This window comes from Micropterus salmoides, unplaced genomic scaffold, assembly GCF_014851395.1.
Source record: "Micropterus salmoides isolate LMB-PRFRI ecotype aquatic unplaced genomic scaffold, ASM1485139v1 Ms_hic_scaffold_18, whole genome shotgun sequence".
NCBI classification, from domain to species: Eukaryota; Metazoa; Chordata; class Actinopteri; order Centrarchiformes; family Centrarchidae; genus Micropterus; species Micropterus salmoides.
In genome coordinates, this window is record NW_024040928.1 from 6,277,584 (window position 1) to 6,293,152 (window position 15,569).

Here is a 15,569-nt window from a genome sequence, read left to right on the forward strand (position 1 = left end):
TATTAGAACAAATCAATGAGTCACACTGTTGCACAGGGTGACAACGTCCTTCATTACCACGAACACGCTGCAGTTTATTGTGAATCGGTCCAACTAACAATGTGAATCCTCAAGTCGAAATGGTAATTTGCCCTATACTTCTACGTCAATGCCTGCAAATCTAAACAAAACTAGCCTCAGTTGAAAATCGGTGCTAATTAGCAAATGTTAGCTTATGAACAGGCTCAGCTAAGTAGGTGAACATGGTCAACAACATACCTGCTGAACATCAACACGTTAGTATACATTAGCATTTAGCTCCGAGTACTGCTGTGTCCAAGTACAGCCTCGCAGAGGAGTATAAAAACATGTTTTTCACTCCCATGACCCCTTTCAATGACATGTCCCACAGATAGACATGATGCAGAGAGTCAAGGAGGTAAGAAAAACACTAGGTGGAAATTCTTCGTTTGCAGAGTTCCACTCCCATGTCAGTATTTTTAGATCATGCAAATATTAATAATTTTCAGTATGTAGAATTTATCCAGTCTGACAGTCTGGACTGTGAACAGTTTAACATGGTACAAAGGACTAGATTACAGGTGCCTGGATGGACATTTAAATTGTAAAGTCCACAGTAATATAAAATGTCTGTGTATGTACACATTTTCATAGCTTTTAAAGTGGTCAATTTATGCTCATTTTAAGGTTCATCATTTTATTTAGGGGTTGTACCAGAACAGGTTTACATGGTTTCATTTTCAAAAAACACCATATTTTTTGTCATACTGCACATTGCTGCAGCTCCTCTTTTCACCTCGTTTCGTTTTAGCTATGGAGTGATGCATCTCACCTCTACAAGATCTTTGTTGGGAGTTGCACATGCACAGTTCCTAGTTAAGGACAACTAGCCAATCAGAAGCAGAGTAGGGCGGGCCCTGAGAAGCCTGTAAACACAGCTTCAGTTCAGCTGTACATGTTCCCCTTAGCAGCTTAGTAACATGGACTGGAGCAAGAGTTTCAGAGTGGTGAGTTATTAATCTGTAACAAAAGCATCTTTCATCCATAAAGTTTTAACTGAGCTCTGTCTCTACATCACAGGAACAACTTTCTGTCCATCGACTGCCTGGAGGGTAGCTAGTGTTTGGAAGGGAGAGGAGAGGCAGCAGGCGGACGTCTTGTCACTGTGTGCTGCAGCTCAGTGTTTTTCCACCGGTGTTTTTGAGGGTGTGTCTGACTAGCTGCTAGGCGAGCGTTATGATGCGCATTTTGCTGTCTCGTCACAGGGATCAAAGGGAAAAGGCTGGACTACAAACGAGCTGTTTTCAGGCAGTTCAGAGCAGAGTTTTCTGTAGGAGCTGGGAACTCCCTTTGGGCTTTTTCACTTAACAAACTTATTACATGCACAAAAAAGATATATCACTCAATAAAGGAGACAGAAAAAGCCAAAAAGCAGAATGTGACCTCTAAGACATTTAAGATCCCTTTTTTCAGAATTACAGTTCATCCACACAATAAGTGCTTCAGCATTTTAATAAAAATGCTGAATAATTGTCACTTTTTTTCACCACAACTGCCAAACTAAACATGCTCTAAGGAAGCTGCTTGCCTAAGCATGTATTTTACTGTAACACATTAAATAAACATAAATCCATCTGTTTTCTTGAAAGAGCGCATGTTTGACTTGTTTGACACTTCGGTTGGACTCACCGTTGTTGCCCATGCCTTTCATCATGACTTCGGCCTGGGCAAACTCATAGCCAAAGTTCAGCTCGCTCGATACGTCGCTGGACGCATCAAAGTCCACATCCAGCCGGTCGGCGCTCAAACACGTCTTCATCGCAGGGGCGCCCTCCTCATCCTCACGCCCTGCGCGGACCATATGCCTCGGCAGGCTGATCCTGTGTGCGTGCATGAGTAGGTGTTGGTTGGTTATGAACGGATGTGAGAAAGTTAGTGAAAGAAAGGGGAAGTGTGATATAGCGAAAAATAGGAAGAAACAGACCTGAAGAAGTGGTTGTTTCCCCACAGGATTCTGTCACCGTGATGAAGCTGAACTGGACTGGTGACTACAGCACCATTCACACATGTTCTACAGGTGGAAGAAGGATTTATACAATATTTAAGTTCACTGATTTGGCTTATTTTCTTCTTTTACTTCTTTCAATGAAACTAATGAATGAAATATTTTAATTATAGTTCTCAAAGTAATGTAACAAAAACTGTATCCCCTGGTATTGGTACAGTAACTAAAGGTATCTTATTGTCATCAAAATATTTGAAACAATTACCAGCCCTACCCACCTGATGAAAAATACCACCAAATACCATACCTATGTATATGTAATATCTCAGTTGAAGATTATCTGTTATCTGAAAAGAGTATTTCTCCTTTACATGTGAAAAAGGTCTAAAGAAGTAAATGGTCTGGTGAACAAAAACAAAACTAGCTAATGCAATTTATGTGTGTGAAACAGGTTGTTTATATTCTTTGTATTCTTTGTTCTTTATATTCTCCCTGTATAACACTGACATATACTGTATTCACATAAAGCCGTTATGTCAAACGTGTTAGCAAATACTTATCCAGCAGGCACAGAGCAACATTAGCAGGAGAGGTTTAAAACCAAAACAATGTGCTAAAAAGGTCAACAGAGCTAAAGGGAACTTCAGAGTCTGGTGATCATTTTCTGTTGGTTAGTCACATGGTTTGTACTTACAGAATGTCCATTTGTGCAGTTTTAAAATATATTGTTTAATATAAATACATGGCTTGCGGTATTGCTGATTTAGGTTGAGAAAATACCGAGCGTTACGGTGAGGACTGAGCACCACGCCGCTGATTTCAGTGATGTCGATGACGCAGTGTTCAGCTTGGATGGCCATCCCACACAGCTGGATGTCCTGCGAGTTGGCTGAGCCCACGCGCGTGTGCTCCTGCACACGAGACACAGAGGGGAGATGGTCACAAAATGCACTGATGCAGAACGGGTGAGAAAGTGTTCATCTGCGTGCCCCTGCGTATGTCAACCAGCCTCCGCGTGTACAGTGAAACAGCGCCGGACAGTATGTGTGCGTCCCGTACCTTCAGGTAGTAGACCAGCAGCTCGTTGAGGGCAGGGTCAGCGTTAAGGTTGACCAGGAAACACTTGTCGTCCACCACTCTGATTCCAGACGACTGCAGGGAAATGCCCAGACTCTCCAGCTGCTTCTGACGCTCCTACATGAAACATATTCAATGCATGAATTGATTAGTTGATTAGTCTATTCTTTAGCTGCTCGAGGGGGAAAAAAATGTGAGGGTAAAAAGAGAGGAAGCTGAGCAGAGAATACTGTGAAAATAACCTCCACTGAATCAAACTTGAGTTAAACCTTAATTAAGTTACACTGAATGAAAAGGAAAAAGAAAAATCAATTGACAATGACTCACATTTTAATTTGGTCTCCTTAGTTTGATTAAATGTGTCTATTGCACTTGTGCAAGAAATCAACAAAAACAAAAGAAGTTCTGTTTAAGTTTAACAAAATTAACTTTAAATCTCTGCAGGGAGTGTATTTCTGTCTGTGTTACCATCGCAATAGCCTCAGTCTTCCTGAGTTTATCCTCCCAGGTGACCGTCATTTCTTGGATCAGTTTCTCTGATTCCTCCAGCCGCTCCTTCAGCTCGGGTGCCTTCATAGACTGGAGAGGGACAGAAGCTGCGTTACACTCTCCACATATTACAAAATTCAATATTCCGAGAACTAAACCATGCTGAAGAAATCTGAACCTCAGCCTCAGTGAGCTGCTCCCTCAGTTTGTCCACTTCCTCTCTGAGCTCTCGGATGATCCTGGCGTTGGGGTCTTCGTTGACCACGGCGTGGTTGACGATACTCTTGGCCCTGTCGGCATAACGCAGGGTGGACAGCGTCTCGTCGTAGTTGTCCGCAGCGGGGCTGATGGTGGCGACCATGGCCGTGCGGCTGTTCCCTCCCAGGCTGTCCTGCAGGTGAAAACACAACTTTCACCTCAGTGACAATCCCAAACCTCTGAGAGGATGAAAACCGACCGACTGCACTGTGTCAAAGAAAGAAAATCCACTGCTTTGGTTTAGAGAAAGAATTACTATATGTGTGAAAAGCATATTATTTATGGGGATGTGTTTGAGAGGGGATGAGCAGGCATGTTTTGGAAAGCTACATTTAAACACTATTATAACGCTACATGGAGCCATATTAAAGACTAATTTAAAAAACCCAAATTAAAGAAGCTGACAAAAGGAGGCTTTTTCCAACTGAGCAGAGCTAATGAAAATAAATAGGGCAGAATAAAAGAGCACACCTGAAAATGAATTCCTCAGGGACTTAAAAAATGCAACAATGCAATATGCAAAAGTAACTGAAGCTGAAAATGCACATCAGTGATTGTATTGTTTATCTGCTGTGGAATCTGTTTGTTTTACGACTGCTTACACACTAAAATGAAAAGTATCACACAGTAAGTAAAACTCGAGGAGCAAAATGCCAGCGCTCATCTATAAGCACATTCTCTTGCAAAACACACTTCTCACTACAGTGCCTGTCTTCAACAAAAATGGAAGTCAAAGTTGGAGGAGTGATGATGACAGCGGGGACCCCCTATCGGGTAGGGGGAGGGAGAGAAGAGGGAGACCTGGAGGAGGATGTGGACAAAGACGACGAGGACCACATTTATCAGATAACAATCAAGCAACATTGGCTGACCATGTTGTAAAGCACGGACTGACACTGACCGCCAGTTCAACCCAGCCTCGGCACAAATACTGTTGCAAGAGTAATTCGGACATTTCGACAAGAGCAGAGGAGGCAAACAACTTTTCTCTACTGTCTTTAGCTACATTTTGCCAATTGGTACAATGTAGCCTACTATATGCACAACATCAGTACTTGTAGTACCCATTCACTGCATTCTATGTTTGAAACAATGCCCCTGCACGCTGTCCTCTGACATTTTACATGTTTTTTGATTGGCTTTTGATTGAGGTTGAAAGTCAAGGAGGACATTTCCCTTGTAATCATGGTTTGGACCAATAAAACAAAACATCACATACAGATGAAACAACTTTAGCAAGTTGAAAGAAATTCCAACACCGCCATGAAAATGTTGAGTGAGGTAAGGAATGTATTGTGCACACAGTACATGTAGTTCCATGTACATTCATGCCAGGCCTACATTGAACTATACATCTGTCTTTTTTTCCCCCCCAGAGAGTTTTGTAAATGGAAGCTGATGCAATACCACAGTAATCTATCCTGACAGATGGGGCTGGGTTTAACCTGACAAAAGTAAGGAGAGAGAGAAACATCACTGGCCACAGAGCTACTTTGAATGTCTGGGGTCCTCCATCGCCATGCCAACATAGGTCCTTACAACACAACCCACATAATCACATTTTGAGACAGACTACACAACATCTGATCAGCATCCACAATACCTCCCCACAATACTCTCCCTTCCTTAACCCCATTGGGGAGCTTTTTTCAGCATGGCGGCGGAAGGTTTAAAACTACTACGTCAGTATATCCCGCATCCAGCCATGGAGGAGGCCTGTGACCAAACTGATGCAGAGTCTGTGCAAGGATCGGCAAACCCTAACCCTGTAAAAAAAAAAAATCAATCCCAGAGTGTTTTAGATTGATGACAGTAATGGGTTACTATTATCCTGACCAAACAGAGTTAGATCTTATGAACCGTGTGTGTGCGCCATAAGGTGGCAAACTGGGTCATTATAAATTATTGAATAGTTTTGAATGAAGTTTAGAATTTTGCAAAAGATCTGAGCTGCTACTTGTGACTGTGTACATTGTTTTGAAAAAAAAGAGAGCCCTGTTTTCAAAATGGTGCTAAAGCAGTCGTAAAAAACTTGTAACACAGTTTGTTCTTTTCTTCTTTGTACCTTGAGCAGCCAGGTGAGCACAGAGTCTCTGTAGGGAACAAACTTGCTCTTGTTCTTCCCTGCTCCCTGGTCAGCCAAGGCCGAGATAACTAAACCCAGAGTACTGAGAGACCTGGAGGGAGGGATAGAGAGACGGGAGGACAAAAAGAGAAGAAAACAAAAAGCCCACAAATCATCAAGGCAATCTTGGCCTGGAAAGGCTGACAACATTTCAGCCAAGCTCACAGGGGTGCAGTATAAAACCAAGACCAAAGCCACTGTATCTAGTAAAACCATGGACTCAAAGTCAAAAATCCAACTCAAAAGTGAGGGGAGACAGAAAAGTCAGTTATTCCTTTTGAGGAATACTCCTTGGCCACTTCATTTAGTTACCAAGTAAAAACTGGATCACTGAGAGTCAGACATCTTTAGTGTCGTGCCATGCATTTATTTTCTGGTGACTCACTTATTGATGTTGCTCCCTTCTTTGAGCCGTTCCCCCGCTGCTCCAGTCTTCGCTGCCCGCTCGCTGCCAGCCAGATCCACCAGACTCAGCTTGCTCACCTTCTCTCCTCTCGTCTGGAGCGGATGCACAGCAACACACAAATATGCATGATATTTAAGTCAAGTCAGTGTTATTTATATAGCCCAATATCACAAAAGCACCAAATTTGCGCCAGTGGGTTTTACAATCTGTACAGCATCTAACGCCCTCTGTCCTTAGTTAGACCCTTTATATGAAACCTAATACAGTACGCAATATTGCATTTAGGGTAATTTTTAAAAAACACTAAAGAAGAAGCCCAGTAAAAGTGTATTAACAGACAATTAATGGACAAAATATTAATAATTGGTAGACATTTGTCAAGCAAAAATGCCAAACATCATCTGCTTTTAGGATTACATCTGCGAGTTTTATGTCACAGTAAAGTCACTGTTTTTGGGTTCTGTACTACTGTTTGGACAAAACAACAACTTGCCTTGCTGCCCTTGAACCTTGTGAGGGGTATTTAACCATGTTTTGCCATTTAATTCAGTTGATCAGAAAAAATAATCATGAGGCAACGAGTGTCAATAGACATCTTATCTAAAAGAATCGCGATCCTGTCAATAATCGATGCTGATGAGTGTGTGCGAGTGAGTGCGTCTTACCCCAGACCGTAGGTCCATGAGTGTGTGTGTGAGGATGATGTTGAAAACAGCGTGAGATCTGCTGCTCTCTTCATTCATATTTGTGGCTGCCACTGTGCGAGATTGATTTCCTTCTGACATCAGAGACTCGATGTCCTGTCAGAGACACAGGCGCCACAAACAATCACACGTCTTGTACCCAGACTTTAGGAAATAAATTGCTTCCTGTGGCAACACGACGTAATGAAAGAAACATTATAAACAAAAAAACATTATTAGTAATTACATAGTTAAAGTTAAGTATTTTACCTTATAGCTGGCCACAGCCAGGCGAGACAGGCCATCAACGTAAGGCCCAAAAACGTTGTGCTCTCTCACTCTCAGCGCTTGTCGACTTCTACACACAGAAGGAGACAGTTATTAACCCTTTGTCCTTCAGTCCTATTAGGGCCAACTAATTTTAAACACATGAACAAATAAAAAACACAGCCAGCCCCAAGTCTTCAGCCATAATATGTTGAAGATTCATAGCACTGTAGCAGACTGAAATATGAAGGCTAACATCTCTCTTTGAGAAGTTGTATAAATCAAGTTTCTATCAAAGATAGTAGTCTGCCACAGCTTCAAGTTATAAACTATATTCAAAATGTAGGTGTCCAATAAATAAATAATAAATTCCAAGCATGCTGATATTTTCTTAAAAAATACAGGGTCACCCAAGATCAGGCAAATGAAATATGGACTGTTCAGTATGTGACTCACTCCCTGTTAAAAGTCAACTAGACCCAACAGTTCTCACCCTTTGGGGTCGAGCAGGTCTCGGACCTTCTCGTTGTAAATCTCCATGTAGGAGACCTCCACTGTGAAGCTCTCTCCCTCCCGGGCCTCGTGCACTATCCTGCTAAACAGGGAGCTGCAGAGCCGAGGGATCAGACCAGGTTGTTCCGCTGAGCCCATCATGGTGTACGACTTCCCAGAGCCTGGAGACACAGTTACGGTTTACAACTCCAAATATCAAACAGAAAATAATCCAAGCGATGTTAAAGAGGAAATAGGGAGGGGGGAGGAAACAGAATCCAATTCAGTTTTATTGGCTAAGTAAGTCTGTAAACACAGTACAACGAATAAAGCTTCATAAGCTGCTCACATATTTAGAGAGCAAAGATGATGCAAACTGAATTTAGGAAATGATCCCAAAACACACAAGTGGAAATCTCGAATAAGACACCTGAAAAGGTCAACACACCTTGTTGAAAGCAATTAATGTCCTATTTAAGCTTGTGAACAAACAGACCTTTCTCTCAGAATTTGACTCATCATTGCAGTCCCATTTAAATGTCCCAGCAAGCCATGCCAATGAGCACAATAATAGTGCAGTGAAGCTGGCACACTTGAATGGGGTGCAGCCAGTACTTACACTATTATGTTCACTGGGATAAAGGTCTGTTAGGTCCTTTGCTGCAGCTAAGACAGTCAGCAGCTGACACAGAGACCAATTCAGCTTACAACAAAGAAAAGTCTGATTATCCACTCAAATTCTAGTTTATTATACTACCCTAGTTTATATGTAAATGCGGTGGACAGAGTGCCAGAGAGAACCTTTATTTTGGACAGGCAAATATCAATTTATAAAAGAAAGGAGCATGAAACGTCACAAGTCTGCTCACATTGGAAAAACGAATTCACTCCATTTATTCCAAATTTGGTAGAATTTCTCTACTTGGTTCCTCAAAGAATACGTCAACTTGCTATTTTTCCAAAACTGTTCAATACCAATCATCCAATGTAGGTGGTACTGGACTTAGCCACTTTCTAGCGATTGGTTTTCTGCTTGCTGTGCACCCATCCTCTGTTCCAATACAAACTCAGTTTGGGACAGTGCCAGAATATATGGAAATGATTTGCCTCCGTTGAGCCACACTGTCTCCAACACATCAAACTAAATGGTTGAGGACCACTGAAAACTGCATTTCCCCACAAGCCTCCTCAGAGAGACTCATTCCTGCTTCTTTTTCCTCGCTTTTCTTTAATGTACAAGGTGTTTATAGCAGAAAAGAGAGCACTGTACAATCTAGAGATGGACTTACTAGAATATTATACAGTATTATATATCTAATATTCAAATTGAACTGAAGGACAAGTTCAGGACTATATAAAAAACTCACATTCTGCTATTTCTAAGTCTGTAGGTCTGCACTTCTGATTGCACCAGTGTTGTACTTCTACTGCTCAAGGCGATGTTTGTCCTGCAGAAACTGAAAACTTTGCAGTGCACTTTTGTGTGAAAATAAAAGATAGGTTTTAAGTCCTTTCCTTATCCAGGATTCAAATATTTTATCTCCTCTGTTGGGAAGAAATTCTGTGTTGTAGGCACACCATCTGAAAACGTTTCACCATGTTGTGGATTCCACATGACTTAACCACCCTCTGCCACATTTTAATGTGGGATTTATCCAGGGTTTTTAAATCTCTTAGTCCTTCAATAAGCAAGTGTAGCATGTAGAGGGATATTAGTAGTCATTCCAAATTCTAATTCCTCCCATTTGGCCTAGTTAACTGTGAAGCATAGAATTTGTTTCGTAGAAAAAGTGCCATTCTTCTTCTTTTGCGAAATATAAGATTAAATCAGATTCTTGGTTTCTTTCCTTGAAAACGAGAAATTTATTTGTCCCTTTCCTTAAATTGATTGTCATTTAGCTCTAATGGTAGAGTCCGAAAAATGTAAAAAGTCGAGGAACAATATTCATTTATATGCAGTTATCCTTGAATTCAGGCTTAGAAAGTGGATTCCATATAAGCATCTCTGATTTTATCTTTTGTAGTTTTGACAAAATATTCCCACTGGAGGTTGTATTGGTCCTGCAGTTTCTTGGGAGCAGTAAAATTTAGAGACATAACCTGTTTTCCATATGCTGAGCTATAGATTGACACTTTCCCAAAATCAGCAATTAGTATCATCAACCTTTAAGTGATTTTTCTCAGTTCCTACAAATAAACTAGTGATCTGGAGCTGGAACGTATGGCTCCATTATTTTATTAATTATTAATATTTTTTATTATAATTATTATTATTATTTTTTTAGGTGGCAGGGATTACTATGCTTATCTGCAAAATAATCACTAGTGTGGCCAAAAATATTATCGTGATAAAAACCTTTCATATCATTAGACATCGATAATTATCGCGATAAATGTCAAATCAAGTTTAAAGGCCGATTTTTGCTCCTGACTGAAAACTGAATAAACCGGATGGTTAGTTATGTGGTTAAACTTTTCTTTATGGTCAACATTCAATACTATTATTCTGTTTTAACAAATTTGATAATTTTTTCTCAGTCCCTTTTCCTCACCAAAATAAATATTTTAATAGAAAAATTAAGTGCTAATGTCTTTGCGATTCAAATTAATTAAACCAAATATTTATTGACGATATAGTGAAAATTATTATATTTTTATTGAGGAAAATTATATATTGCAATAATTATCATTATTGATTTATTGCCCAGCCCAGCTGAGGGGCTAGCAGTTAAAGCTAACCAAAACTGTCATCACAAACAAAACATTACTTATTTACATGTATTAATCAAAGCATTCACAATAATCATTCAAAATCTGCAGTGGAGAAAGCCGTTTATGGTTTGCAGCTCTCTTTCCTTTCACTTCCCTGTCGTTTCCCTTCTGTCTGTGGCTTGCTGTTACAACTTGAGGAAATGGAATAAGGCCTTTTTTACAACCGAAAACAGCAGGCAGGCTAAGAAACCGAACTAAGTGACATGTTTGGTCTGCCTATCAAGCTCCTCTCCTCTGTTTCAGTACTGTGGACAGCGCTTTCCTCGTAGCTGTGCTGCTATTGCCTGACTTCTCTCTCTTTTTTCAAGTCAGATTTTAAATGCATCTAAAATAGGCAAACAAGAAAATTCCAAGTAACTTCAATGGGAAATAAAGGACAACAGAGCAGATAACACTGAATATCACACGAAATTTATTTAGCCGTGCTAATATTAGAAAACGTTTTAACTCCGCCCAGAGGATGCAACACTACCGTAGGCAGGGAAAGTAATCAAGTAGACCCACTATTGCGCGGTAAGTCACAGACATTTTCTGACCATAGTGGTAATGTTTCTGGTACACTGTTCATGTAAAGGGGAGTGGATTTAGGGCAGGACATTTGGGCACACAAAAAAAAAAAAAAGAACAACTTGGTTCATTTGGACCAAAGAGCCGTTGAACGGAATCTGATCATTCGTGAACATCAACACCATGAATGAAACCAGCAGCAAATGGTACTACATTCTGTTTAATCTCTGCCACCTTATCCCTTTGACTGTTCACTCTGTCTGATTAATTGGCCTAAGGTTCAATAATAAAGCAAAGAGGAGAGGGGAAATTAGGCAGCCCTGAATTGTCCCCGTCTCTAAAACAAAAGAGTCAAAAAGGTCTGAGTTAATCTTTATCCGAGGTGCAGGCTAGTCACAGAAAGTCTTAAGAAATAAATTAAATAAAGCCATCTTGAAAGATTTTCTCAAAACTTTCTGTCTGGTCTAAATGAATGAGGTTAGGTAAGAGTTTAGTTTTAGTCTGCGAGCTAAGATAGATTATATAGATAACTACTAATTTGTAATACAGATTGGTCGATCGTTGCCACATTCTTCCCTGGGTTAACTGAGAAAATTGCCTTCATCCAAGAGGAAGAATTTCTCCTTTCTGTACAATCCAGTTAAATGTGTTATGTAATAATGGAGATAATTGTGGCTTTAAAGACTTCCATCTGAGCCTGGGGACTTTCCACTTTTAGCTTAGAGATGGCTTAATTCAATTCTTTGGCAGAAACTGGTTATACTAGATTTTCATTTTGTGAGCTTCTGAGTATTGGTAGAGAGTGACGATAAGCGATTCATTGGAAGCCTGGGGCTGAGAATGTATTGCCTGGTAAAATGTTTCCAAACTCTAATGAATTTTTTCTGTTTTATTCTCGACAATTTTCACTCTGTTTTTTTTATTAAATGGGATTTTATTTTATAAGTGTCAGCAAATTGTAGCTGTTTTAATTACCCCTGAATCTGTCAATCTTTGCCCGTTAAGTTTATTCATAAATGTAGTGATGATGAAAAATCTTGTGTGAGAATTGATCAATTTATGGTATAACATTATAACCTTCTTTAAGGTAGGATTTCTCTGAAGGCCGGGCACCTTTAGATGCATGAGAAAATATGCATTCACATTGCAGGACTGCTGTAGATTTAGCTAGGTGTACCTGACTTGGCCACTGAGTGTAGTTTCATTACTCAGAATGTTAGGCCTTTTATTGAAAACACTTTGAGCACTACATCTGACAAAATGAAAAGGCTAGGTTGAACTGCAACCGCAAATTATAAACAAATAACAGCAGGTGTGATTGCACCTTTACTGAACTCAATAGTCTGTGAATTTAACAAGAACACAAAGTGGTACTATTAATATTACCAAGGGCCCACAATTCTGACTTCTGTATGTTACCTGTTTGTCCATAAGCAAAGATGCAGGCATTGTAGCCCATGAAGGCATTGTTCAGCAGACTCTCCCCAAGGCACTGGAACACTACATCCTGACCTGCACAAACAGCAGAAAACACACTTTCACACCTCAAAGCCCAGACTGTAACATAAACTATTTTTTCCAATGTAGAGTGGAGGAGAAGCTCAGACTCACAGCCCTGAATAGACATGGTAGCCATTCGGTTCAGATTCAATATATCTGGCCCAGGCTGCTGAACTATTAATACCTTGCATTGTTAAGAAATCCCCAGGCAATGCTTTTGTTCTACCCCTTTGCAATATACAGGACCACAAAACCAATCTAGAGGTAAACAATGTGTAACTCTTCATCTCACATACCCCAACACTCCCTTTCCTCAACTCTAAAAATAGTTCTGAATATCATGAAACATTCTGTCAGGAGATAGGTTTGAGAAATGAGTCACCAGGCTGTGACGTTACACACAAGCTAAAAACAGAATGCACCAAATCAAGAGGAGCAGAAAACACAGCCACGCTGGGGCAATGCACGAACCTGCAAACTTGTCTTTTTGAGATTCATCCATTGACCAGAAGCAGTAGTCATAGGCAAAAACCTGAAGAGACGGCACAAGATACAAGACAGAGAGACAGTGGAGGTAAAACAACTAATGCATGGATACTAAGCAGGGTGAGTCAGCAGATGTTTACAATGAAAAGCGTATGGTTACAGAAGTAATTTCTGCATTGAAAATAGCATTGTGTAACTGATTTTTAACTCACCTTTGGCTGACACCTGACGGCGACAGAGAGAAAAAACAAAAACATCAGTAAACAATTGGTGTTAAAATAAACATGAACATGTCAACCAACCTGAACTATTTTAAATCTGACTGTCACTCTATCACAGGCCTGTGGATTTACACACCAGAGGAAACAGGTAGTTAGTAGCTACTCCAGGTAGCAGTAAAAAGGTAGGGTAAGAGTTACTTCTTTATTTTTCCCACCAAAAGTTTCCCAGCCTGTATGGGGAGTCTTGGGACATCGAACCTTTGGTCACAAGATTGCTTCTCTAACCTGTAGGCCAGTGGTTCCCAACCTTGGGGTCATAGGCTAATTTTAGATGGTTGTGAGATGGCTCTGGGACAAGAGGAAAAACATTTCTACAATACAAATGTAATATAATGTCCGATTTGCAGATTCATATCTTTTTCCATGTGAAATACCTAGTTTCCTGCCATTTGTATCCTCTTATAATTCATCAAATTAAGCACATTGAGACAATAAAAACTAGCTTTTGGCAGTTACTGGCTCCTAAGCCACATGTATGAAGTAACATTTCTTGTTGGAAAGACAAAAAGCTAAGTCAAACATATGGATTTCCCATTCTTTCGCCCCCTGATCTGATTTAAATCCAAGTCCTTTAATATTAAGTATCTGCTCAACAAAAGTCCAATATATATATATTTGTATTGTTGTTAAATGTTCCCTTCATAAAACAGCTGCACAGTACATACAGTAACTTGTCCAAATAAGTGTGACTTGCTGTGTCTTAACAGATAGTTGACATTCACAGACTGTTCTTTGGCAAATCAGAAAAGTACAGCAAACACCACTGCAGTGCAGAAACAGCAGTGCTAGCAAATACTGAAAATCTGACACGACTCCAGGTCAAAGTCAGCCTAGTAAGAAGGAAGAGTTTCAAGGATATGGAGTCAAGGGTGTTTTTAAAATCGGTCAAGGTGACTAATCCTCTTTGGCTCATTGCGAATGGAGCGGGGAATGTGACCTTCAGCAGCACGAAGAACCTCACAGCCTTCCAGTGTCCCTGGGTCTGCACTCTTACCATAGCACTTTTAAAACACGTCCCTGTGTTTTAGGTTCATCCCAGTGCAGCCAACAATAGTATCCCATGCATCAGTCAGCAAACACATCAGCACATTCCAGCGGGCCAACGTCAAATTTAATAATCAAACATGTTCTATGCTCCAGTGCAACTTCATGGTGTTGAATGGAGCAACGGTCATGTTAAAGTTAAGTTAAAATCTATTTAACATTGTATTATGTGGTTTAATGATTACACATAAACTATACATAATAAGGTTATATTGGACAGTGATGCTTGTGCGCTTTATATCTAGGAACCTTTGACAGAATAATTAATGAACAACCGTGGTTCAGATTTGATGAACCAATTATGTATTTATTCTCTATCCACCATAGGCTGAACCAGCTCACACTGCAGTGCAGTTCCCAGCAGCTCTACGAAGCATTTTGGCGTCTTCCAGCTCAAAGTTTTGGTTTTCCAGCTCTTCTTTTTGGTTCATTGTCACCGCTGCCATTGGTGTGGTTTCCAGCACACAAAAAAACCCGTATTACAACTGTTCCCTGTCTTCCTTTATCATACAGCACTACGACAGACAGCCAAAGTTAGCAACAAGCTAGGTTAGTATTTAGCAGCTAAAGAGCCAGATATTGCCTTCAGGAGTTGGTGGAGACAAAACAAGAGCTAGAAGGAAGGGGAGGGAATATTGGACTTGGACATGTGACACCAAATGCAACACTGAACACACAATGAATGATAATGATGCTCTGTAAATAGGTTAATATACCATTGGCTAAGAAGTTCGCCATATAAAGATTAAAGTTGATAAAATTCCAGTTATGTGTTGGCCATGGCAGCAGTCCATCAGCATTTAGCTAGTTTCTGCCTTCCTTTCTTCTCATTACATTCATTCTTATTCTGCAAGCTCTACTTTAACAAGTCGTTTGCAGAGGCTGTCAAGAATTTAGGCTGATGCTAGTTCAGTCCAAACAGTCCTGATATTGGCCAGTGAGCATGGAAATCGAACCACTATACAGTATTCATATTATAATAATAAAAGCATCTGGAATAAAGATCAAGGATTGAGGATTACACATTTCCTTCTTGGTTGCCATGTATTCCACAAATTGAAAATGTAGTTGTTGTGGCTGCTCACTGAGGAGGCTGGGGCTACAACTGCACTCAATATAAACACCAGCTAACTAACAATTGTGCATGGATGCACCGCTCTGAGTTTCCAAGCATTTC

At 40.3% G+C, this 15,569-nt stretch overlaps 1 protein-coding gene across 1 annotated transcript in view; it reads right to left on the reverse strand.

The window, feature by feature from the left end:
- LOC119908994 (kinesin-like protein KIF13B) overlaps nt 1-15,569 on the reverse strand; it is a 42,038-nt gene that overhangs the window by 21,465 nt on the left and 5,004 nt on the right. Inside the window, 14 exon segments of the mRNA XM_038726992.1 lie at nt 1,690-1,880; nt 1,985-2,071; nt 2,786-2,916; nt 3,065-3,199; nt 3,551-3,661; nt 3,750-3,962; nt 5,895-6,006; nt 6,340-6,452; nt 7,026-7,160; nt 7,314-7,401; nt 7,804-7,984; nt 12,501-12,593; nt 13,053-13,113; nt 13,280-13,292. Of these exon segments, the coding sequence (XP_038582920.1) occupies nt 1,690-1,880; nt 1,985-2,071; nt 2,786-2,916; nt 3,065-3,199; nt 3,551-3,661; nt 3,750-3,962; nt 5,895-6,006; nt 6,340-6,452; nt 7,026-7,160; nt 7,314-7,401; nt 7,804-7,984; nt 12,501-12,593; nt 13,053-13,113; nt 13,280-13,292 (1,664 nt within the window).